Genomic DNA, 24,935 nt, shown 5'->3' with positions numbered 1-24,935 from the left:
AAAGAGGAGTTTATATGACATAGCCCACAGAAAGACACTAACGCTGAATGCATCGTAAAAAGCATTTATAATTCTCCAAGGTAGGTCATTGAACATCTGGACATTGCAAGGCTACATCAACCAAACATTTTAGGATATACATAAAGACAGAAATACCTTGCATCTAATAAAACATTTTCATTTCATTTTGAACAACGCTCTGTCCTTGGATTCAAGGGCAACATATCACACATTTTTAAATAGTAGAGAGTAGTGACATGTTCATTTACAATTTCTGACATTATACTTCTGTTCCACTTGTGCTGAATATGAAGTGGTGATGAATATGAATGCAAATCACTGGAACACTAAACGTGATACATTCAGATTGAAGAACACATGCACTCATGCAAACAGGTTATGAAAAAATCCAGTAATACAGTCTTCCATAAAACAATGGAGTGATACAGAACTCTAAATTCCTACTGCAGAACCCCCTGTGCAAAAAGAGCAATGCAAACCAACAAAATGTGTATGCTTGTAACAGAATAAAAGCACCAATAAAAGTGCTCTGCCTTCAACACAACACTTCTCTGAGACGGAGTGGTCCATCCACGCACACATTTATAACAGTCACAGTGGCATAACTAAAAATAAAGAGTGTCAGACAGTTTTTTAGGTGAATTATAATGAGAACATTTGAAGAACATATTTCTCTTGACTCCAGAGGACAATAATAAATAATAGGACAGAAACATGATACAGCAGTATGTTGTAGCATCCACGAACCTATAAAGGGAGAGCCGTGATCAAAGATAAAACGCACGAGCTAGTTTATTATCTCTAAACAAGATCTCCTTGGAAGTCAGGATGTACTGTTGCATACTAACCATAAGCACATTGGTTTGCCTTCTATACACACATTTACCAAATATCACCCAGATATAATGTGCCCAAGAACCCAGTGTGTTTGAGTTACCCTATTGCACTGATCCATGACCAGTTTCTGGCTTCCAATCTTAAGCCATTAGAACAGAAATAGCAAAGTCACCTCTAAAACGACAAAAGATCCATCTTTCAAATTGCTTGTTAAAATGTGTTCTTTATATGGGCTCGCGCCCTTCAAATCCTTACATCAGTCCATTTGACTGATACTGTACATTACGCTCCTATCCATGTATTACACAAACGCTTTATACAAAATAATACACCTGTATCTGGTCAGAATAATAAGCATCCCTGCTTCATATTTGCTTTTATGCTACATCAGTAAACTTAGGCTTGTATTTAATACTATGCAATTCAAAATTGTACCAATCTAAACATGATATGTCTAATGGATGGCATGTATGCAGCTGATGTGTTTGTCAACACAGTAATGCCATTTAAATGCACCTTTGTGTGTTAAAAACGACAAAACAACCAGAAGTACATCATTTACTGTATCCAGTGAACGGTTTCGACTGGTCAAACTTTAGTTGCAGGCATTCCTGAAACAGTCCTCAGTAAACATCCCTTTGTCACCCCAGTTCATCCTGTCATTAAAGCAGGTCTCTTTATAACCTACAAGTGTTTCCAAAAGCGTTGCCAGCTCAAACCTTCCCGTTAGGATTGCTGAGGCCAAGGGCTTGCACCACATCCACACTCAACCCACTCTTCAGAGTCCTCCGCACTACAACAAACACAATACACCATTACAACCAATACACACAATCTTCTATTAAAACAATCAGTGTTAAAGCCAATTCATATTTTGTATTCCTACAGTACTGTATGCAATTTTTACAAAGCAAAGCAACTCAAATAAATATTAGATAATATTGTGCCTCATCGATATTGAGACCGCTTACATGTATTAAATTATATGCAAATGTTTCAGATGCATACAGTAGAATATTTATTCATATTTGAAGATTTGTGTAATTTCATTTTCTCGTGCGCTACAAAAAGGCTGTCTGGCTATTCAATCTGGCACAAACAGAAGAGGTGGCTTTAGGGACTTTTGGATTTAGGGGAAAACTAAAGAATGGTTAAAGGAAGATTATGTTGTGTTTTGGACACAGATAGTGTTGAATGCAAACAGTGAACTAAATCCTTAATCGTATCCCCCAGGTTTAGAATTAAACAACGTTTAGAAAAAGGTAAAAAGTCTAGTGGTCAGAAAATCTCTCATGCACTGACATTCAAATCGTACTCACATGACTTTCTGTTAAGCCGTGAACGTTTGCGTGTTTTGGGGCTAGACGCCCTCTCAGTAGGATTCTGGGTGACGGACATGACCAGACGATCCATGATCTCATCCGTGGCGTCGTCTTGTGAGTTGGCAGTGTCCTCTTTGGCTATGGACATGTTTGTACTAAGTCTGCCTACACCTGTGTGGAAATATTTTAATAGATCATTACAGCAGAAACAGGTCGAGCATCAGCTAATGACAGAGGGCTGGTCATATTTCTCGGCAAGATGACTGAAATCAGTGGGTTGTGAAAGTGGCACAAATTTAGAGTTAAAATTCATCCAGGTTGATCCACATTGCAATAGCTGATTAGATGGTTACTTAGCACACACAAACTTAGCACTTCAAAAGAGTTATATTCTCTCAACACTCAATGGAAAAGGAGGCAACTAAGTACGTACTATGTGACATGTTTATTAGTTAGGCAAACCCACTTCATGCGGTTTGTACAATACAGAACTACAGCATCTCTACCTTCATCATAAATGTCCTCTGTTATTTGGCTCTCTACTGGTGAAGTAGGAGAACTGTCAGAGTCATAAGACTCTTCTGTAAGATTAAACGTTCCAACCTTAAAAATCCCATTAGGTTTTTATTATACTGTATATCAAAAACTGTTTTTCTGTGCATACATTCATGCTCTACCTTCATCATCCCCCTGAAGAGTTGGTGATGTGGGAGAAGTGTCAACACCAGAGGTCAAAATCTCTATAAACATTCAAATTCCCAATAAAAACAAATCAGTTCTAGATTTAAATGTCAATCTGTGCTCAACATTAAGAAGGGAACAAGGAATGTTTTCAAATACAGATTAAACATGACCTAAACAATGTTTACAATAAAGTTCCCCTAGAAGGTCGAGCATCATGCGATTTTTTAAAACCTGGATGTGCTACATCACAGTATCTTACTTCTGACAGCACGACTCCTGCGCAGTTTGCTCTTGTCATCACTGGCAATGAGCAAGTTCTTCATGTTTTCATGCTCCTCTTGGGCTGGCTCTGGTTCTAGTGTTGAGGATACACGAGATGGGCTGTCCTGAGAGATAGCTGGTACCGCTCCAGAAAACTTCTCTGTCTGTGAACATTTATTCAGACAATATTAGTTATCGACAAGTATTCGTTTTCATATTGAGCAATTGATATGGACACAACATTGGATAACTCGAAAAGCCCATTCTAATGTTATTTGAATCAAAGTGCATCCTTCAGTAATTAAGATAATTAAGTAATTACGATACGTACAGTACATTTGGGTAGATGAAAGACTAATATGGAAATTTGTCCTATGTTGTGACGGCAAAAATGTCGAAAAAAAACTAACATGAAGATACTGTATCTCTTGGTCTCTCTTATGCTACTTTATATGATAAATATAAATACTAATAATATAAAACAATGTAATATTAAGAGTTTGTTTTCTATATTTTGCTTCGTAACACCATAGGACACATGTAAGATTTATTCGTTAACTCCCCATGTATAGTATGTCAGAGCTAATGTCACACACCTCTGTGATCAGCTTGCCCCTGGTTTTTGTGCGCTCCCGGTGGGCGGCTCTTTTGCTTTTTTGTGTGAGGGCTCTCTCTCTGGTGGTGCGGTATTCTAGGGCAAACTCACTGATGATCTTACAGAACTGGGTTACTTTTGTGTCCCGCACCGAGAATGAGGGTTGACCCAGGTAAAGCAGGAAAGAGTGAAACCTGCAATTTCAGGGAAAGAAGAGGAGGCGGAAATCTTGTCAACGGATGCTCCAGTTCATGCAATAAGCACCTTTCTTCATACTTTCCATACAAAGTAATTGTACTGCATAAACAAACATGATGAATAAAAAGGACCACAATGGAAATTTTACACTTCAGACTTTGATTTTAAAACCTGAATAATTCCTAAATTAAATAATGCGTCATGTGAGATACCTGTTAATAATGCGTCTATGCACGACCTTCAGTATGATAATCCTCTCAGTACAGTCTTTCAGGAATTCTGTCATCTTGTTTTTCAAAAGTGCTTTAGTCTCATGTTTGGACACCATTTTTAGGTTGTCCCAGGACATTTTGCATTTTCTTTCCAATTGAACCAGGTTTTCAGATAACTGCTCAAAATCCACCTGCAGGAAAGGAAGGAGATAATAGATGGAGACAATATCCAATGGCATTTCTTTGTATACGTTTTCTTCTCCTTGAAGGTCATTCTGTACAGAAATGTGAAATCTGCAGCACAGTGGTTTATTATACATTTAAATGCCAACTTTTAAAGCATGCTACAGAAATGTGCTTTGAGCAGCTCCATACTATTAAAGCCTAGTAATAGTGATGGCAATTCCTCAGCTAATTTTGAATAATGTTGAAGACTAAAGGGGTAACAATAAAACATAAAATATGTCACCTACTAACACCTATAAGACACCTACTTTAGCAGACCGTGTGATGGCAGGGATCTCAGAGTAGAGATCTGTTGTATCTGGGTAGTTTTCTACTACAAAATTGCAGGTATGATGAAGCAGAGACTGTCGGTGTACTGTGTCCTTCACCTCAGTTACCTTCTCCAGATAGTTGAGCTCAAAACCCTTAGCCTGCAGGAGAGACACACCATCTAAAGTCATGATGCAAAATCTAATAGTAATTTATTAATTATTATATTATAAAATTTACTAATGTAAATTTTGGCCAATAACGATTACCGATAATTCTTAAATATTGGAAGCCGATAACCGATATACAGTATTGGCCGATAAACAGTATCCAAATATTAATATACATTTTTCTGAGACCGAAACAAAAGGCAAAAAGTAAACAATTGCTTTTATTTGAAAAAATTTACTGCCTAAAACAAGGTAACCATTAGTTCGCTTTTCCCCTGAAAATCATCCACCAAGTCTACTTTACACTAGTTAAAGATTCTTTAACTTTTAAACTTTTCTGGTATAATGTTTATTTAATAAACAAATTATAGATGTTCTTTAAGTGTAACAATATGCTTTTGTTCCTATAATTTACACATTCATAAATATCTACATACTGTACCTACATCAACAATGTTTTGCTAATAGCAGTAAGTGAATGATCATGACAGAATGATAGTACTGCACTGGACTTTAACTGTGAGCAGCTTGCAGCTGAAGTGGTTTAACCACATGAAATGATTCATAATTTATCTGCTATAATATATAATACACTTGAAAATTTTATTATTGACCGATACGATAACATAAAAAATTTACATTTATCGTCCGGTACGGATATGGCCGATAATTTATCGTGCATCCCTAGTTTAAGGTGTTAATGGTTTAATGTTATCTTACTTTGCTTTATGAAAAATTTTCTAAAGATTTATTACATTTCATGAGGTTGTGAAGCTCAATCGCAATTCAGTCAGGGTCATGTAAGCTTGATCTGTGTGTGCACTGGTTTAAGATGAAATGGTTATACAAGCAATGCTACTAACCGTATGACCTATAACATTACATCACTTTATTTTTAATTAAATAAGAAAGGTGTATAACACAAACCATAACACTCTTATAACACTCCTGGTGACCAGATTTTTTTTAAAGACACGTCACCTATGTGGGCAGGGCAAAGCTTAAAGGGACAGTTCACCCAAAAATGAAAACTGTCGTCATTTACTCACCCACAGGTTGTTTCAAACCTGTATAAATTACTTTGTTTTGATGAACACAGAGAAAGATATTTGGAAGAATGTTTGCAATTTTCAGGACAAATTAAACAGTAGTCAAAGATGCCCCAGAACTGTTTGTTTTCCTTGATACTTCAAAATATCTCATTTTGTGTTCAACAATAATATTTGTTTCTACTATGGTAGTGGATGATGTCCCAGAACTGAAAATTGCTAACATTCTTCCAAATATATTTCTTTGTGTTTAACAGAACAAAAGAAATGTATACAGGTTTAAAACAACCTGAGGGTGCGTAAATGATGACAGAATTTTCATTTTTGGGTGAACTATCACTTTAAGAACAGGACGTCTAAGTCTCTATTAATGCGAGGAAAGAAACTGACTGTGTAAGAGAAATAATTTCCCATAATAACAGCAATCTCAACAAATCCATATCTTCATGGTTGCATTGACAATATTATATGAAAAATGTTTTGTCTTCATATTTCATGTAAATATGTAATGATGTACATGTAAATATGTACGTGCATGCATTGCATTACTGGTTTACTATTTACACAATACAATATTATCCACAGTGGTGCGGACAGCTTCTGTGTGTGTGTGTGTAAAGTTCAATGGGTCAGCAGACAGCAAACTACTTACCTGACCACACAAAACGTGCCATGCAGGGTTTAAATCATATCTTTCACAAGCAACAACAAAGAATTAAGACAGAGCTGACTAATCTTGTCCATCAAGTTCCAGGCCACTACACCTGCCCTTAAATAGTTCACCCATGCAAAAAAGAAAACTCTCATAATTTACTCATACAATCCCATCCCAGATGTTAATGACTTAGTTTTCTCAGTTAAACATAAAACAAATTAAAATGGCATCTGTGTATGTCTGTGTGTGAACTCGATAAACAACATGACACATGAAATCATTTTTGAAAGATCTTTTTTTTTAATTTAGGCACAAGTGTTCACCATAAGATACTTAAAAAAATTGTTAAAAAAACCTAGGGCCTGCACTGTTTCCTAACCCACCCACCTTACAGTACAGACCCTACTTCTTGCTTTTTTTACGTCTACGCGTACAGCCGAACGCACAGCCTTGGAAAGTACACTTCCTTCGAAGTGTCACGCGCACTTGTATGCTGTCCCTCGTGTACGCGTAAAAAAGGGAACCATACTTCAGCCTTAACTCTTAGTAAGACCATGAGGTGAACTGAAGACCACCTGCCTGCCCTTTAAAGTGCTGCAACAGAGTTAGGAAACAATAAAATCTAATGGTGAACACCTTGCCTTAAAATGATCGAATGCTGTGAAAACTGCGCCTGAGACTAGGGCCGTCACAATTATTAAATAATCATCTCATCGCAATTATTTGAAATAATCACAGTTTTCACATCATTGACTACCATATAGGAAAAATTAAATGGTAGTCAAAGGTGCCCAAGAACTGTTTCCTTTCCTAAATTCTTCATAATTCCTCATTTTGTGTTCAACAGATTTTTTTCTACTATGTTAATGGATGATGTCCCAGAACAGAAAATTGCAAACATTTATCTAAATATCGTTCTTTGTGTACAGGTTTGAAACAACCTGAGGGTGAGTAAATGATAGCAGAATTTTCATTTTTGGGTGAACTGTCCCTTTAAAGTAATCCAAAAGTCTTCTGAACTAAAACAGTGTTTTCATGAGAGAAAACTATTCATATTTATATCACATATCCATTGTAAAAAACAGTGCAGATCAAAATATGGTGACACATTAATAACATCTCATTGAATCTTGCGTCTCATCACTAGTTGTCATATGCGTGTTTTGTCATGACACATTTATGAACCAATGAGATCGAATGTTATCGATGTGCATGAAGGTGAGTAAATTGAGAGAATGTTTATGTTTAGGTGAGCTTGAATGCATGTCTTTAAAATATATAACATTGCTCCCTTAACTCCCTTAACTAAATTTAAGAAGTCACTGTCAAGGAAATGGAGCACTTACATTGGAGCTATTGAGAAAGTTGCCAATGGCCAATAGTGTTGCTAGGATACGCTTGAAGGTTTTGTTCTTGGCAAGTTGCTCCATACCCAGTTTCAGGTCAAAAAGAGGCTCTGCAATCTCCTGCAATATTCATGTGTGAAGGAAAGATGATGACAGAGAGAGATTGAAAAAGAATGGTTATATATATATATATATATATATACACTCACCTAAAGGATTATTAGGAACACCATACTAATACGGTGTTTGACCCCCTTTCGCCTTCAGAACTGCCTTAATTCTACGTGGCATTGATTCAACAAGGTGCTGAAAGCATTCTTTAGAAATGTTGGCCCATATTGATAGGATAGCATCTTGCAGTTGATGGAGATTTGTGGGATGCACATCCAGGGCACGAAGCTCCCGTTCCACCACATCCCAAAGATGTTCTATCGGGTTGAGATCTGGTGACTGTGGGGGCCATTCTAGTACAGTGAACTCATTGTCATGTTCAAGAAACCAATTTGAAATGATTCGAGCTTTGTGACATGGTGCATTATCCTGCTGGAAGTAGCCATTAGAGGATGGGTACATGGTGGTCATAAAGGGATGGACATGGTCAGAAACAATGCTCAGGTAGGCCGTGGCATTTAAACGATGCCCAATTGGCACTAAGGGGCCTAAAGTGTGCCAAGAAAACATCCCCCACACCATTACACCACCACCACCAGCCTGCACAGTGGTAACAAGGCATGATGGATCCATGTTCTCATTCTGTTTACGCCAAATTCTGACTCTACCATTTGAATGTCTCAACAGAAATCGAGACTCATCAGACCAGGCAACATTTTTCCAGTCTTCAACTGTCCAATTTTGGTGAGCTCGTGCAAATTGTAGCCTCTTTTTCCTATTTGTAGTGGAGATGAGTGGTACCCGGTGGGGTCTTCTGCTGTTGTAGCCCATCTGCCTCAAGGTTGTGCGTGTTGTGGCTTCACAAATGCTTTGCTGCATACCTCGGTTGTAACGAGTGGTTATTTCAGTCAAAGTTGCTCTTCTATCAGCTTGAATCAGTCGGCCCATTCTCCTCTGACCTCTAGCATCAACAAGGCATTTTCGCCCACAGGACTGCCGCATACTGGATGTTTTTCCCTTTTCACACCATTCTTTGTAAACCCTAGAAATGGTTGTGCGTGAAAATCCCAGTAACTGAGCAGATTGTGAAATACTCAGACCGGCCCGTCTGGCACCAACAACCATGCCACGCTCAAAATTGCTTAAATCACCTTTCTTTCCCATTCTGACATTCAGTTTGGAGTTCAGGAGATTGTCTTGACCAGGACCACACCCCTAAATGCATTGAAGCAACTGCCATGTGATTGGTTGATTAGATAATTGCATTAATGAGAAATTGAACAGGTGTTCCTAATAATCCTTTAGGTGAGTGTATATATATGTAGTTGTGATGTATATATATGTGTGTGTGTGTGTGTGTATTTTTGTGTGTGTGCGTGTGTGTTTTTTTGTGTGTGTGTGTCTGTGTGTTCATGTTTGTATATCCCGGTGGGGACCTAAACCTGAATACACACCAACACATGGGGACTCGTGTCACAAAATATTGTTCTGTACAATTTATAAGCTTTTTTGCCCGTGGGGACCTCCCCAGGGGCAAAAAAGCTAATAAATTGTACAGAACAATATTTTTTACAAATCTAAAAATGCAAAAAGTGTTCTATGATCTTTAGGTTTAGGGATAGGGTTAGGGATAGAATATACAGTTGTACAGTATAAAAACATTACGCCTATGGACTGTCCCCACGGGGATAGTCAACCAAAGCTGTGTGTGTGTGTGTGTGTGTGTGGTGTGTGTGTGTGTGTGTGTGTGTGTGTGTGTGTGTGTGTGTGTGTGTGTGTGTGTGTGTGTGTGTGTGTGCGTGCGTGCGTGTGTGTTTTGGCACTTTAAAGGAACTTGATGGTAAATGATAAAGAACTTTCACTCTTAGTAAAAGTGAGTGTTGCAAAATGGCTCTGACCTTCTCCATGGTGTCATAGTTCAATTTAAAAGCCCAGAGCTGTAATCGGGCTGTGAGGTTATTGATGGAGGAGAGAGTGAGCAAAAACTGCTCTGCTGTACCCAAAGGCACATCAGGGTTAGCCAGCTGCGCTTCCTGAATCTTCTGCTTCTCTTCATCTGTCGGAGTCATAGTCAGAATTTTCTAAATAGAAAAGATAACATTTGTGAACATTTGATCAAATTTGTACAGTATAACTTTAAACTGAATTTACTTTATCGTTTATAAAGACCAAGACTCTCAGTTTTGTGAAGTATAATAAAAACAACAGAGAAAACACTTCTCGTTCGTTTTAGAATCCATTCACATCTGTACATTAAAAATCAGATGAAATGGCTTGTTAAAGTTTTGATTTGATTGGATTGTTGGAAATTGGAGGTCTGGCTGTTGGACAGTGAATATAGTCCCGCCCCCCCCCCCCCATTTGGGCAGAGACATAAATCATGCAGAGATGGCAGAGATCAACAAAAGTTGATGTTTTCCATAAAATATTAAGGCACATGAATAAAAAAAACCGAATGACCAACTAAGATAAATTGTTTATTATAAACACTGCAATATTCCATTTAAGAAAATTCATTGTTACTAATAGCTGTTTTTCTTGTGAAACAGGAAGTTGAGCTGGGACACAGCCATACATCCCCATTTCACTGCTAGTGTGATGCAGGTGGGAAAAGAGATAGAGGGACCTTCTTATTTTAGAGAAAACATTTAAACATAAGTTGAGGTTTTTTATGTAAATAAATTGTAAAAGTTTCTGTCCACCGCCCCAAAAAGGACCAACTTCCTATTTTAAATGAAGATAATTTGCTTTATTCTAGCTTAGTTTATTTATTCACTTTTAGAAGTATTTTAGCAAATACAGTAGATGGCCTCAAAGCTACAGGACACTGGACTGCAAGCAATAAATCGTCTTTTAATTTGCTGTTACTGCCCCCTGTGGATATCACGACTGCATTACCTCAATCCCCTCTTTAGTGATGGCAAATTCATCAAAGTTAAGGATGGCAGCCTTGATGACATGTAAAGCAGGTAAAACAGTCATCCCAATGTTGATGGCATTGCTTCTCTTAGGATCGAGGACCAGAATGGCACCTTTCTTGGCTTCTGGACTTTTCTGTGGAAAACAAAACACAAATGCAATTCACATAAAAAAACCTTAGTCCTTCATAGCATAACCTTCAAAAATGAAAAATCTATTCAACATATTAAATAGCACTCATCCCCATAAGTTACTTAACAGAATTTTAACAGTGTTTAGTTATTCAATTTACTTAAAGGGACAGTTCACCCAAAAATACAAATTTGATTATAATTTCCTTACCCTCAAGTCGTTCCAAATCTGCATAAATTTCTTTGTTCTGATGAACACAGAGATATTTGGACGAATGCTTGTCACCAAACAGTTCTTGGCCACCATTGACTACCATAGGAGGAAAAATGACAATGGTAGTCAGAAGTTCCCCAGATCTGTTTGCTGTCCTACATTCTTCAAAATATCTTCTTTTGTGTTCAACAGAACAAAGAAATTTATAAAGCAAATTTTCCTACTATGGTTCATTTTTGGATTAACTGTTCCTTTAGGTAAACTGGCATGGTGTTCTATTTGTTTAAATTATCAACGTATTCAGTTATAAATACATAATTTATTCAGTTAGGTTTGCATGTTGCACCTTCGCTACAGGTAGGTCTTTTCCCTTGGACTCAAACAGGTGTTCCAGCTTTGCTGTATCAACCGCAACCTTATCAAGCGTCACCCACACCGTGCCCCGCCCAAACCTGCACTTCCTGGGACTGTCGGGCTGTTTGAGCTCCTTCCAAAACAGCTTAACTGTTTTCCGTTTCTTCAAAAATGCTGGATCAATCCCTTGAGAAGGAGACAGAGAAGGCAGTCCTGGAGGCGGAGGGGGCACACTCAAACCTCCAAAGGGTGGAGGCGGTGGAGGAGGGGGCGGAGCCAATCCAGCAGGCCCAGGAGGAGGAGGGGGAGGTGGTGGAGGAGGTGGGATAGCAGAGCCCAGCCCTGGCACTGGGGGAGGGGGAGGTGGTATTCCGTGAGACAAGGCATTGTCAAAAGTGTCTATATCCAGCACATCAATATCTTCCTCCTCCATCAAATCAGAGAAGTCGAGATCTTTGATGCGTAAAGGCCTGGAGCTGGGCTGCAGGTGCCCCCAGGCATCCTGACTACCCCTGGATAGCGGTGTCATCATCGTCTTCTCCAAACTCTGCGATTGCATCTCCGCTTCAATGCTGTACTGTGGACTCAGCTTCAGCCTGGCACGAGCCGCCTGAGTGCTAATTCCAAGGCTCTCCAACTCAGCCCGCTTGGACGTGTCATCGGAGGATTGAGAGGAGCAAGACTGCAGTCTGGAGAGCCGTCCAGCCACACTGGTGATGCCATTGTCTTCTAGAGCACTTTCCAGACTGGGACTTTTCAGACCTCCCGAGCTGGTGTTGTTTTTGGAGTAGAGCATGTCCAACATGAATTTCCTGTCATTAGAGAGGGTGCTGTGCTGTTCTGTTGTACTGCACTGACGCTGCACACCACCCTCTAGAGAAAGAACATGACTTAACATTGGTGGTACGATCAAAACAATACCAGCTTCACAGCACACAATAAAGACTAGCAGCAATGATGTCCATCTTTGCCCTTCTTTGCATTTTACTCATATGTATTATTAAAGATGCATTAAAATTGTTGCATGCATGTTGCATTAGTGTGTATGGGAGTATAAGATGAAGTATTCAGACATACAAATATGCATAGAAGAACAAAAAGCTTGCAAGAAATAAAGCAAACATTGACTGCATGTTTATTAGTTAACATTTGCTGATCCTCTCTTATGGTAATGTTTTGTTCATTCTCTTGAGCTGTCTCAATAAACTGTGCATGTGTTGTGTATTTTTTGCCAACTTTTCTTAAATTCTTCTCAAAGCTTAAAGGGATAGTTCAGCCAAAAATGAAAATTCTGTCATGAATTACTCACCCTTGAGTTGTTCCAAATCTGTATACATTTCTTTGTTCTGATCAACACAGAGAAAGATATTTGGAAGAATGCTGGTAACCAAACAGTTCTTGGCCTCCATTGACTACCATAGGAGGAAAAATTTTTTTTTTTTTTTTTTTTTTTTTGATTACTTTTTTTTTTTTTTTTTTTTTTTTATTATTTTATTTTGTTTTCTTTTATTTTTTTATTTTTTTTTTTATTTTTCCTCCTATGGTAGTCAATGTTGTCCAAGAACTGTTTGGTTACCAGCATTCTTCCAAATATCTTTCTCTGTGTTGATCAGAACAAAGAAATGTATACAGATTTGGAACAACTCAATGGTGAGCAAATTATGACAGAATTTTTATTTTTGGGTGAACTATCCCTTTAAGCTTTGAGAAGAATTTAAGAAAGCTTGGCAAAAAAATACACAACACATGCACAGTTTATTGAGACAGCTCAAGAGAATGAACAAAATATTACCATAAGAGAGGATCAGCAAATATTAACTAATAAACATGCAGTCAATGTTTGCTTTATTTCTTGCAAGCTTTTCGTTCTTCTGTGCATATTTGTATGTCTGAATATAAAAAAGTGTGCCTTTTGCCCATATTTTAGATATTTTTACTGTTTTTATTGTTTGTACAGCACTGTTCAACGTTGTTTTACTGAGTGCTTTAGAAATAAACTTGATCTAAAAGCCATATTACCTCATATGCTGTAGTTTGCCCTTTGCCAAATAAATTTGTCCAATAAATACCTCCAATGTTCAGTGTTTTTGTACCATATATCTCATATTTGGTTTAATCTAACCTGAAAGGGCGTTAAAAGCACTTGGCCACTACTGTACGTCCTGTAGCTCAAATGGTAGAAATTGGCACTAGCAAATGCACTGATACCTAGAAAAACGCATTCTCTGATGATAAATTCAAAAGCATATTATTCAAAAATTGTTGACTGAAACCTGAATGAGAGTTTAAAACTGTACTGTGCTGTTTAAATAGCCCGATCGGATTCCTGTATAATAACAGCATGATAAAGAAGACCTCTTACCTTTAGTTGGCCCAGCACAGGCACAGATCACTGTGTTCCCACATGCTACCATCCTGTACTTTCAGTTAGCCTCTGCAGACTAACAGCGTTTAACTTCAGCTAACTGCCTAAACCCTCATTAAGCCAAAACGGAAACCGGGCGAGGGAGATCCTCATCTCCATATGTAAACAGTTTACATGTCAGGCCTTCTACTTCAGCTAATTTACACTCCCTGGACGAAGGGTTTGTTAGTGGCTGTGTCATATGGACCATGGCCACAGAGGGGAGAGATGGAATCTCTTTCAAATATTTATACTTTGGAGCTTTGACTATTTTTGCTCGACCCATGACTTCTAACTCGTGACTGTAAGATGTTCCATTAGCCCTTATACAAAGACTTTTGCCCAGATTGTCCCTACTGTAGGTCAACGGAAAAAGGAAAAAAAACAAATCAAGTCTTATCAAATTGATTATATACTCTTACGTCTCAAAAACAGGTTTTGTTCACATATCTTTCTGGCAATATAAAGATTCTGGAGGGACATGTCTGAAATAGATACAGTATGTGGATGACATAAGACGTATGTATCCCAGGCTGACAGAGATGTAGTAGAGAACAGAATGATGATATGAAGAATGGTAGACACAGAGGGGAGGTGGGAATGAAATCTCTTGCCTGCTTCATTGTGGGATGTTGTGTTTCCTGGCTGCTCCAGGGTGTGTCTGGTCAAGTTTATCCCTTGAGACTGGCTCTCCTGGCCACTAACAGACCCTGCAAAACAGACATTTCCACAATTCACACTGAATTAAACAAATCTGCCTACCGCACAGAAGAATAAATGTCAACAGTCTGCATGCAGTACAAACTTAAGCTTTCCATACATCTTAAAAACAACACAATTTTGTGTTGGAGTTCATATGAACACAATTCTGAAAGTGTGACGCTTAAAACAAATCCACAATATATATCTGAAATATATGATATACGCATTTTATTTTACCCTCTCAATGAAGTTTATTACCAGAGTATGTGTTTGTTTGGCACAGATAATTATTCCTCTAGAGATCACAGTAAAGATTTCAGTAAAAGATAACATGGACTACACTGTAGAAAAACAACTATAGAATTTACTTATTTTTTGTGTTAATTTGCGTCAATTTTACTTCAAAAACTGTGTAAAAACATTGCAAAAAATGTTTAAGTAAATTTAACTTTTTTTTTAACTGCGCAAAAACGTGCACAAATAACACACAAAAAATTAAGTAAATCTTAAACAACAAATGACCACAAATAAATCTCACACACATGTTTAGATTAAGCAAAGCATAACTGAAAGGAAGGAAAGTGAACACAAAAAGCGGTGGAGAGATTTAGAAGGAAGAAATTAGGGTGGTTAAAGAAACATATTACAAAGAAGTAATGTTCTTCTTTATATTGTGATTTTAACTCCTAGTAGGGTATTGTACAGCAGATTACACGTGCAGACAGAAGAGTCAGACAGGAACCGAAGGTCGGGGGTATGAGCACCTGCAGAGGTTGAGCTGGAGACTGTCTGCTCAGCTTCAGCAGATGAAGTCTCGGGGTCTGTAGATGACACACTCTCGCTCAGAGACGCACTGCCGGCCGGTGACTTCCTTTTCTTCTCAAACTGGGATGCAGCCAGACTACGCAAGAATGTGTCTCTATAAAGCCATTAGAGGAAAAAATAAACACTAAATTATTGGTCTGTAATGGAGGGATGACACTAACCTCCTGACCATCAGGGCAAGTTGGAAATTATATTATGAAATAGAAAGCCACATTTGAATAAAGGTAATAAGAATTATTTCATTCAGCAAAATAATAAAAATGTGATTAAAGGATCAGTTTACTATAAAAGTTATTAAACAGGGAAATCTGGCTTTCCTGAAAAACAATCATATAAATACATACAAACATAAAAAATTACATATCCAAAAAAATCCCTTACATCCCACCACCACAACCAGCCCTGCAGTGACTGACAAAACCCACCACCATCACTACAAGAAACCTCTTACTCTCACAAACCCAATGACATAAGCACCGCTAGATTTCCCTTAAGGTAAGGTAGAAAGCAATGCAGAAAACAATCAAATACACAGTGCATGATTAGTTATTAAGCTTAAACTCTACAGGCTGGGAGACTGATACAGTAATATTACTGTAATATTTCTCCCTATAGTGTTATACCCGAAAAGATGTGATAACTCTTACTGAGGCATGTGTGAAAATAAACCACTTCGCATGAATAGGATATTCAGGGTTTTAGAATCTTAAAAATTAACTAAAAAAGGCATCGAAGTAGTCAAAGCATATTAAAGATGTCACTGCATTAACACTATAGTATTGTTACATGACTTAAAGGTCCAGTGTATGAAATTTAGCGGCATCTAGCAGTTAGGTTTAAACTGTGGCTGACGTTTTTGCTTCTTTGCCGAGGGAGATAATGTATTCATGAAACGCGCTCTATAGAGCAGTTTGTTTAGGGCTACTGAGGAAACAACATGGTGAATTCTGTGTAAGGGAACTGTGGTGTATGTAAAAAAAGCTCATTCTAAGATCATAAAAACATAACGCTTCATTATGTAAGGTCTTTATACACATCTGAAGACATAGTTATGTATATTATATTGCATTTCTGTTAATAGATCCTCCAAAATATTACACAGGGCTCGACATTAACGCTTGTCCGGGACAAGTGAATGTTTTGTATGGGCAAGTGAGAGAGAATTTTACTTGCCCGACCGGACAAGTAATTTGAAAAAAAGAACAGTGCGACATATATGTAGAATAATAAGAATATATGCATTAGACAGAGCTGCGTGTTTGTCGTGGTTGTGCTTGTTTGTGTGTGACAATAATCAATGGCGCACCGCACTGAGTCCATTCGGACGCGGAATCCTGTTATTTAAATGTCATCTGGGTGTCTGAGTGAATTATGTGCACAGTTTAACATACAACACGAGTGATGGTTTATCTGTTGCTGCACTGTATGAGGATATGAACACATGAACTTCATCTCCAGAGTTGCTCTGAGTGTTTATTTTACGAGCGTTTTACTGTTTGAGTGAAGCTATCTGCAAACAAGCGTCTTCCCTAAGACCCGTCAAAATAAAAGTCCCGTTAAATTGAACACTCAGACAAAAAATACTGTAGTGTACTATTGAAAATTGAAGTGCCTTTGTAGTAAATTGATAAACACTGTATACTATAGTAAAGTTCAAAAACAATATAGTAGGAATTTTACTGCAGTTTACTATAGTAAATACTACAGTAACCTACAGTAATTTATGTGGACAAATACACCACTATTGTATAGTAAAAAAGGAAAAACAGAACTTAGAAATATTAAAACAAATTTAGGTAATCTATAAATGATACGGCCCTAATTTATCCATCTGTATGTAACATTAATGTCTTTTGTCAGTTATCTGTCTATTCATTTTGAACTACACTTGCACATTTCTGCCTGTGCTACCAAACTTTAAACCTCTCTAGCACCAGTGCTATGTGCAAAAAAAGTTAATTTACAGCCTTAACACTAATAATAATTACTGCTTGCCTTTGTTTTATAGCAGTCATGGAGAGTAGGCCTATAACCAAATTCAGGTGGCCAAAGCGGACACTAGTTAAAATGCTTAGAAGCAAACTTGACCTATCTAAATCCGAAACAATGATATTGATTATATTATATTATAATTCAAATTAAATATCATTTTTTATCTTTGGACAAGTGAATGTCAAATTTACTTGTCCGAAGGACAACCACATGACAATGCTTAATGTCAAGCCCTGTTACACATTGGACCTTTAACATACGTTAGATAAATTCTACAAAAAAAACAGCACACGCACAGCCTCAGGTTCTGAGCACCGCAGCTGAATTAGCCCCGAACACCCGGATGCCGGCATGCTGATATATACAAAAAAAGAGTCTGTTGCTGCACAGAGCTGCTGGATACTTACGCATAATTCCTCAGAACTGGCAAGTCCCTATTCACATTCTCTAGACTGGAGAGAAACACTTCAAATCACATACACAGTCTACATCATTACTATTACATGCCACAGGTCCCTCTATAATACTGTATGCTGTATATAGTATATAAAATGCCATCAGAACCTGGGAATATTTAAGGTTATATAAGTGCTTTTTTTCTTTGGAACTTTCGAACATTTACTGTTGAAATCAAACTACTTTAGGCTTGTTACACTTAAAAGCTCTACATTGCTTTACTGTATATTCTGGTCGATCAGTCTCCTGGATGCCAAAAAATCCTTTATTTTTGCATGAATATTGAAATATAGAATGTTTGGAGCCCACAAAAACAGGGCAAAATCTGTAACTCATGATTAAGAGATGAGAAGATCTTTCTCATGATAAAACAGAGAACAAAGAAACTGAGAAACAAATGAGAAGGAAGGGAAAGTGCAGACAGGAAATAATTGCTGTTTATTCATGATAACCAAAAGTAGTTGTCACTGCTTTCCTGAACTTTGCAAAACAATTCTGCACAACCACTATATACCTTCAAAGGTCAGAAATATGATCAAAAATTATTCTTTAATATAAGATCAGACAAAAAACTTATTGAAACAGCAAACTACGTGTGAAACATAAATTGTTATTGTTGTGGATAATTTAAATATACCTATTCAACAAACTTTCTCTAAATTCTTGTTTTTCATTCAAATTAAATGTCACTTGGATTAGACCTTAACAGATTGATTGATCATATTCACATTAAATGTTTCCAGCCAGCAGTTCCTTCCTCCAATCCTCCCTGACTTGTTTTTCCCAATATAACTAACTATAACAATGATTGAAAGTGCCTGTAACTCCAAAAGCCGCATTCTTTAGCCACACTGCAGCTACTCACCAAACACTGTCTGCCTGCTGCTGTCTGTAAAAGGAGAGAGAAGCAAAGTCCAGGAATGTTGAGGAAGAGATTAGGAGTTGTGCCAAATATTATGAGAAAAGAGGATGCAATGAAGGGAGAGAGAGAGACAGGCAGACAGAGAGAAAATGAGAAGTCATCAGCGAAAACAGAATACAGACAATCTTTTAGGACAAAGAAGAAAACAAAAACACTAAGGCAAAGTATATCTGAGGAAAATGAGTAAGATAACGGTATGAAGCACACTTTATCCTCAGCATAGAAACGGCAAATATTTCTTTAAATAAACCTAACAACATAACTAATATACACTTCTTAAAATTAAAACTAGTAAAATCATTTTTTCTCCACAGCCTTAAAAACTTACCTACTGTCCTGTCACTGGTTTCCATATACAGTACAGTACAATGTTTTTTGACATTTTAAGCTATTCACCAGACTCCCATTTAAAATCCAGTGTTTCTTCCCATTTCCATGACAAAATATTGCCATGCATTTTCTCCAACAATACCCCATACCCTTTCTCTCCTCTATTCCTCTGGCCTTCCATCAGTCCTCATCTCAGAGCATCAGTCGCTTACTGACCTGAAACTCTTTTCCTCCGTGCGGCTGGGCTGCTCTGCTGTCATCTGGGAAGGTTTCTCCTGAGGAGAGTCCGTTTCTGTGAAAGACCCTCTGAAGAGAGGCAGTCCAGTTAGTGTAAGGTCAAGGCTGAAGCACACACACACACGCACACGCACACGCGCACGCGCACACGCACACGCACACGCACACGCACACGCACACGCACACGCACACGCACACGCACACACACACACACACACACACACACACACAGCTATGGGGACATACCATAGTTTTGACTTAAAAGCGGAGCTGCCCAGACCAATCCATGTATGTCACAAACTACTGTGAGAACAGACTGCTCCATATGCTTTCAAATGGCTCTTGCGATACGTCGGTGTAGTCTGCGCAGTCAAACACACCTCTTGCCAGTTGGCACACAGGTAGCATCGTTTAAAGTGAATAACTTTTGTGTTACAGTTCAATTTTAGGGTGCAAAGACTGACAATACTCTTAAAGAAAATATATTTTCCTCTAAAATAACTATCAATAATATAATAAATAATTTAATATAGATTTGGAAATACATATATTAGTTAAAATAATATACTGTATACAATATATTAAATAATACATAAAGAATTGACACATTTATTATTATGTATAAATTATTATATTATGTATTATATTGCATTATATATTTTGTTTCATAATGGAAGGAATTTTGTAATTGATAATAAATCTATATTAAAGGCAGTTTAACAAAGGGTAACCACTTTGCTTCATTTTTATTTGCTTTTACTTTTGTGCTCTATGTTCATTTGTATGCAAACAATGACTCTATTACTACTATAGCACAAAATTGTATACAAGATATTTGTTCTCAAAATACACCAGACTGATGCATTTACCTTAAAAATGTACATCTTTTTTTTTACCGGGAATAAGATTCATATATCAATAATATGCTGTCATTTAATTCTCGCAATGATTTGTGCGATGTTTTGAATACGCTAAGAGATATTCTCTATAATATTGCTTTAAATTTATATATTTGTACGTACAGGACATGTTTCTGTGTGTGATGTAGTTTGTCAATAGCCAGACATTAATAAAAGCGAGAGCGTCATTAAAACAAAAAAGTAAAATTGTATAAATAATAATGCTTGTGTACAGTGGATAGGGGAAAAATGCTTGAATTGTAAGTTAGGAAAAGTTTTAAATGAGATGAATTTAGTGTTGAAGTTACTGTGGTTTGCTAACTGAAACCTGAAATTAAAATCAAAGCAAAATGAGTCATGGTTTAACCACAATAACCATGTTGTTGGTTTTATTTGTAGTAAAACCATAGGCAAAAATTGACTACGGTCTCAGATCAGCAGCCAGGAGAACTTCAACCACCAACAAACAAAAGACAGAAGGTGATGTAAAATGTGCTACAGACCTGTTGGAGCTGCTTGAGGTTTCCTCTGTTATAGACCTGGCCTTTTTTAACCTCCGTCTAGAAATCCCCATGTGAGACATGTAGTGACTCATAAAAGAGCGCGCCCTAGTGGATGATCATGAAAGTGTGGAGGGAAGAAAGGGAAGGAGAGAGAAAGAGGTGGAACAATGATGGCGGTTACATGGACAAATAGAGGGTTAAAATGTTGACGAGACCAAAACATCTGCAAGCATTAGAGCACACCACAAACCACCAAGAGCCACAGAAAAAACAAGAAGGCAGAATAAGACGCATAGGCACATGTATAGAAACTCTTGTCATTCAAGGTGAAGTGTGTAATTTTTTCTAATTTAATCCCTCCTGGTTTATTATGCAAATAGACAACTATAAATATGTAATATTCACAAACATACAAAAAATTGCACACTTCAACTTTAAGAATAAGTGATCACAAAAATCTGGGTGGTTTAGAAACAATGCACAGTAGAACTCCAAATAAAGGTGCTTGAGTACAGTAACAATAGAAATTGTGATTTTTTTATATTTGTGTGTGTGACTTGGCAATGTGTCGCCATGTTACGGCATAAAAAACAGGGAAGCATTTTTTTAAAAATACAAACACTGATCAAATGAGCTGATAGTGTCCACAGCTAAACTTAGTTCATGACTTTACAGCCCAAACACATCCCGTTCGACCTTACAAATCAGCAGAGGCTGAATTCCTGTAGCTCTACGCAGATTTAAAAAGCTTTCCAAATAAAATATTAGCTTTCTACGTACAGTGAGGGAAATAAGTATTTGATCCCCTGCTGATTTTGTAAGTTTGCCTACTAACAAACAAATGAAGGGTCTATAATTTTTATGGTGGGTTTATTTTAACTGATATACACAGAATATTAAAAAAAATCAGGGGAAAAAAATGTTATATAAAGGTTATAAATTGATTTGCATTTCAGTCAGTGAAATAAGTATTTGATCCCCAAGCAAAACATAACGTTGTACTTTGTGGAGAAACCCTTGTTGGCAAGCACAGAGGTCAGACATTTCTGATAGTTGGTCACCAGGTTTGCACATGTGTCCGGATACATTTAGTCCACTCCTCTGTCAATCTTTAAGGTTTCTTGGCTGTCGCTCAGCAAATTGGAGTTTTAGCCTCCTTCACAGAGGTTCTATAGGACTAGGGTCTAGAGACTGGCTAGGACATTTAATGTGCTTCTCCTTAAGCCACTTTTTGGTTGTCTTGGCAATATGTTTTGCGTCTTTGTCATGTTAAAGGCTCATCCATGACCCATCTTCAGTGACCTAGTTAAGGGGAGGAGGTTCTCGTCCAAGATTTTACGGTACATGGGCCCGTCCCTCAGCCCCTCAATGCGGTGAAGTCATCCTGTATACCTGTAGCAGAGAAAAAGCCCTAAAGCAGAATGTTTCCAACACTGTGCTTCTCTGTAGACATGATGTTCTTGGGCTCATAGTCAGCATTTCTCTCCCTCCAAACACAGGAGTCCATTTTGGTCTCACAGCAGTGCCAGCACTTTCGCCAAAGCCTTTTCTGAATCATTTTTATGTTCATTGTCAAACTTAAGACGAGCCAGGCGGGCCTTCTTGGGCAGGAGGACCTTGCGGGTGCTTCAGGATTTCAGTCTACTGTGGCATAGCGTGTTACCAATGTGTTACCAATGTTTTGCTTGCTAACTGTGTTCCCAACTGTCTTGAAATCATTAACAGGCTTCTTCCGTGTAGTTCTGGGCTGATCTTTAACATTTCTCATGATCATCTTTACTCCATTGGGGAAATATTGCAGGGAGCTCCAGATCAAGGGCATTTGATAGTTATTTTGTATTTCTTCTATTTCCAAATAATCACACCAACAGTTGTCTCCTTCTCACCAAGCTTCTGTCTGTAGCCTATTTAAGGTTTGTGCAGGTCTCCAATCTTGTCGCTGACATCCTTTAAAACCTATTTGGTCTGGACCATGGTGTTGGAGAGGTTGAACTGGAAGATACAGATTCTGTTGGCAGGCATCTTTTATATACATAACAAGCTGATTTAGGAGTACTTTCTTAAAGTGACAGGACTAATCTGTGGTCCATATAGGCACATAACCAATCTGTGGAGCCAGAATTCTTGCTAGTTGGTAGGGGATCAAATACTTATTTCACTGACTGAAATGCAAATCAATTTATAACCTTTATATAACATTTTTTTCCCCTGATTTTTTTTAATATTCTGTGTCTATCAGTTAAAATAAACCCACCATAAAAATTATAGACCCTTCATTTGTTTGTAAGTAGGCAAACTTACAAAATCAGCAGGGGATCAAATACTTATTTCCCTCACTGTATATGTGCAGGGACTGTTGATTGAACAAGACATTTTACTCTAGCCAAAAGCAACACTTCAAATAGCACACTACTTCGGGCAAACTGGGATGAGGCAGCCAACCAAAACTTCTCATATACCCACAACCCCGCAATACACCTGATAATCTTAAAGGTGTCACGAACTGGCCTTGTTTATTGTTTTATACTGTTGAATGAGGTCTACTTATGATGTTCGTGTGGTTTTTACTTTCAAAAACATCAAAATCAATAAGTAATCGGTTTTAATCAAACGCTCGGTTAGAATGGGCGTGCTGCATTGAAGACTAGGAAGTAAACGCCCACTGCTATGATTGGATAGCAGTTTGCGTAGTAAACTTAGTTGGAGCCTTCTGTGTATTTGGTTAGAGACTTAACGTTAGGTTACACATTAGCCCTATTCACATGGGTTTAGTATTATCTGGGGACCTCGTGTGATTTAGAAATTACCTCCCCATATCTGTATTTCATGTGGCACATTCGCATGGGATAAGTGAAGCCTGTGATTTTACTCAAATTTACTGACTTATTTCCCGGATTTGATGGCAAGGCTTTGCGTATAGTTTGTATGGCCTATAGTTGTATGGTGTTTAATGATATATGACCGTACCTGTAAGCATTTGAGACCCGTGATCGCGAACCGGACAGAAGATCACCGCGATCGCGGGTCTCAAATGTTTCGAGAGTTTCCATCATAAATAAACAAACGGGAGACTCCCAGCCAAAACGACAGTGTTGGCAGGTATGGATATGACCCAGCAGACCCAGCACCCGAAATAATATCAAAACACTTCGACACAGCCTCCATTATTCGCAAACGGCGATAAAACCTTGAAAAATGATATATGAGCCCGCCAAATCACAGAGATGCCGATTCGCACAGGACTAATATTATCACAGGACCTTGGTGTTTGTCAAAATATGGTAGGTAATAAGGGTGTGCAAAGCAGCCGGTATTTGTATCTGTATTTGTATTTGTTGAGGGGGGGAAAGTATTTGTATTTGTATTCGAGTAAAATTCAAAATAGGCGTAAAAATCCAGTTTTTTTTCGTTACACTTCTAATTTACGTTATAGTGTACGTAAACAGAGCGAACATGAGAGCACCCGACTGCAGACGTCAATAATGCAGCGTAATGGAATAATCTCCCGATCAAACTCCGCTTCCCGAAAGTTATAAACTGCCTCCGGAACCCAGGTAAGATACAAAAATCTATCAACAAAAATAGTGATGCACGCAGTCTTTTTTCGCTCAGCCGAGCCTTCTCTGTTGCTGTGTGGAGCAGCCTGTGTCAGTCACCTCTTTTAATCCCCCCCATCCCCCCCCCCGGACTCCTGAATGTCACTCACTCATGCGGGCATGCACTGCGGTCTCATGAGAAAACACAGCTTTTTGATATAAAGTTTTACTTGTTCCCGAATACAAATATTTTTTTAAGTATTTGTTTGAAATAAGTATTAGTAAAAAACACGCTATTTGTGCCTTTCCGAATACCGTATTCGGGTTCGGCTCCACCCCTAGTAGGTAATTTGTGGGGGACTTTTTACTTTACAAATTACAGACATGGCCGATTCGCATGGGCTTAAGATCACAGACAACCTCTGCAATTAATACAAATGACTAGAGGTCCCCAGGTAATACTAATCCTGTGTGAATAGGGCTCAGGGTATATCAAGCGATCTCTATCAAAGCAATAGTGACGCCTACAAATATGTTTTACTCACATAAGATTGC

The 24,935-nt window shown here is 37.9% G+C and overlaps 1 protein-coding gene across 7 annotated transcripts in view; it reads right to left on the bottom strand.

Annotated features, from left to right (window-relative positions):
- Window positions 1–48: 48 nt before the first annotated feature.
- Window positions 49–24,935, bottom strand: part of fhod1 (formin homology 2 domain containing 1) — a 49,640-nt gene continuing 24,753 nt past the window's right edge. The window contains exons 12-29 of one of the 7 annotated variants that reach the window (XM_057346687.1): window positions 20,845–20,949; window positions 19,422–19,511; window positions 18,819–18,842; window positions 17,905–17,949; window positions 15,445–15,599; window positions 14,593–14,688; window positions 11,567–12,447; window positions 10,855–11,010; window positions 9,855–10,037; window positions 7,846–7,965; window positions 4,625–4,786; window positions 4,131–4,321; window positions 3,722–3,914; window positions 3,124–3,289; window positions 2,858–2,920; window positions 2,687–2,761; window positions 2,178–2,351; window positions 49–1,651 (exon numbers count right to left, since the gene is read on the bottom strand). In XM_057346687.1, coding sequence (XP_057202670.1) covers window positions 1,572–1,651; window positions 2,178–2,351; window positions 2,687–2,761; window positions 2,858–2,920; window positions 3,124–3,289; window positions 3,722–3,914; window positions 4,131–4,321; window positions 4,625–4,786; window positions 7,846–7,965; window positions 9,855–10,037; window positions 10,855–11,010; window positions 11,567–12,447; window positions 14,593–14,688; window positions 15,445–15,599; window positions 17,905–17,949; window positions 18,819–18,842; window positions 19,422–19,511; window positions 20,845–20,949 — 2,959 coding nt within the window. In that variant the 3' untranslated portion in view covers window positions 49–1,571. The remainder of the gene's footprint in view (window positions 1,652–2,177; window positions 2,352–2,686; window positions 2,762–2,857; window positions 2,921–3,123; window positions 3,290–3,721; window positions 3,915–4,130; window positions 4,322–4,624; window positions 4,787–7,845; window positions 7,966–9,854; window positions 10,038–10,854; window positions 11,011–11,566; window positions 12,448–14,592; window positions 14,689–15,444; window positions 15,600–17,904; window positions 17,950–18,818; window positions 18,843–19,421; window positions 19,512–20,844; window positions 20,950–24,935) is intronic. The other 6 variants (XM_057346697.1, XM_057346712.1, XM_057346728.1 and 3 more) reach the window with 6 other exon arrangements.

This window comes from Triplophysa rosa, linkage group LG1, assembly GCF_024868665.1.
Source record: "Triplophysa rosa linkage group LG1, Trosa_1v2, whole genome shotgun sequence".
Classification (NCBI taxonomy): domain Eukaryota; kingdom Metazoa; phylum Chordata; class Actinopteri; order Cypriniformes; family Nemacheilidae; genus Triplophysa; species Triplophysa rosa.
The sequence above is the reverse complement of the archived record's forward strand: the minus strand, read 5'-3'. Positions and strand labels throughout refer to the sequence as shown.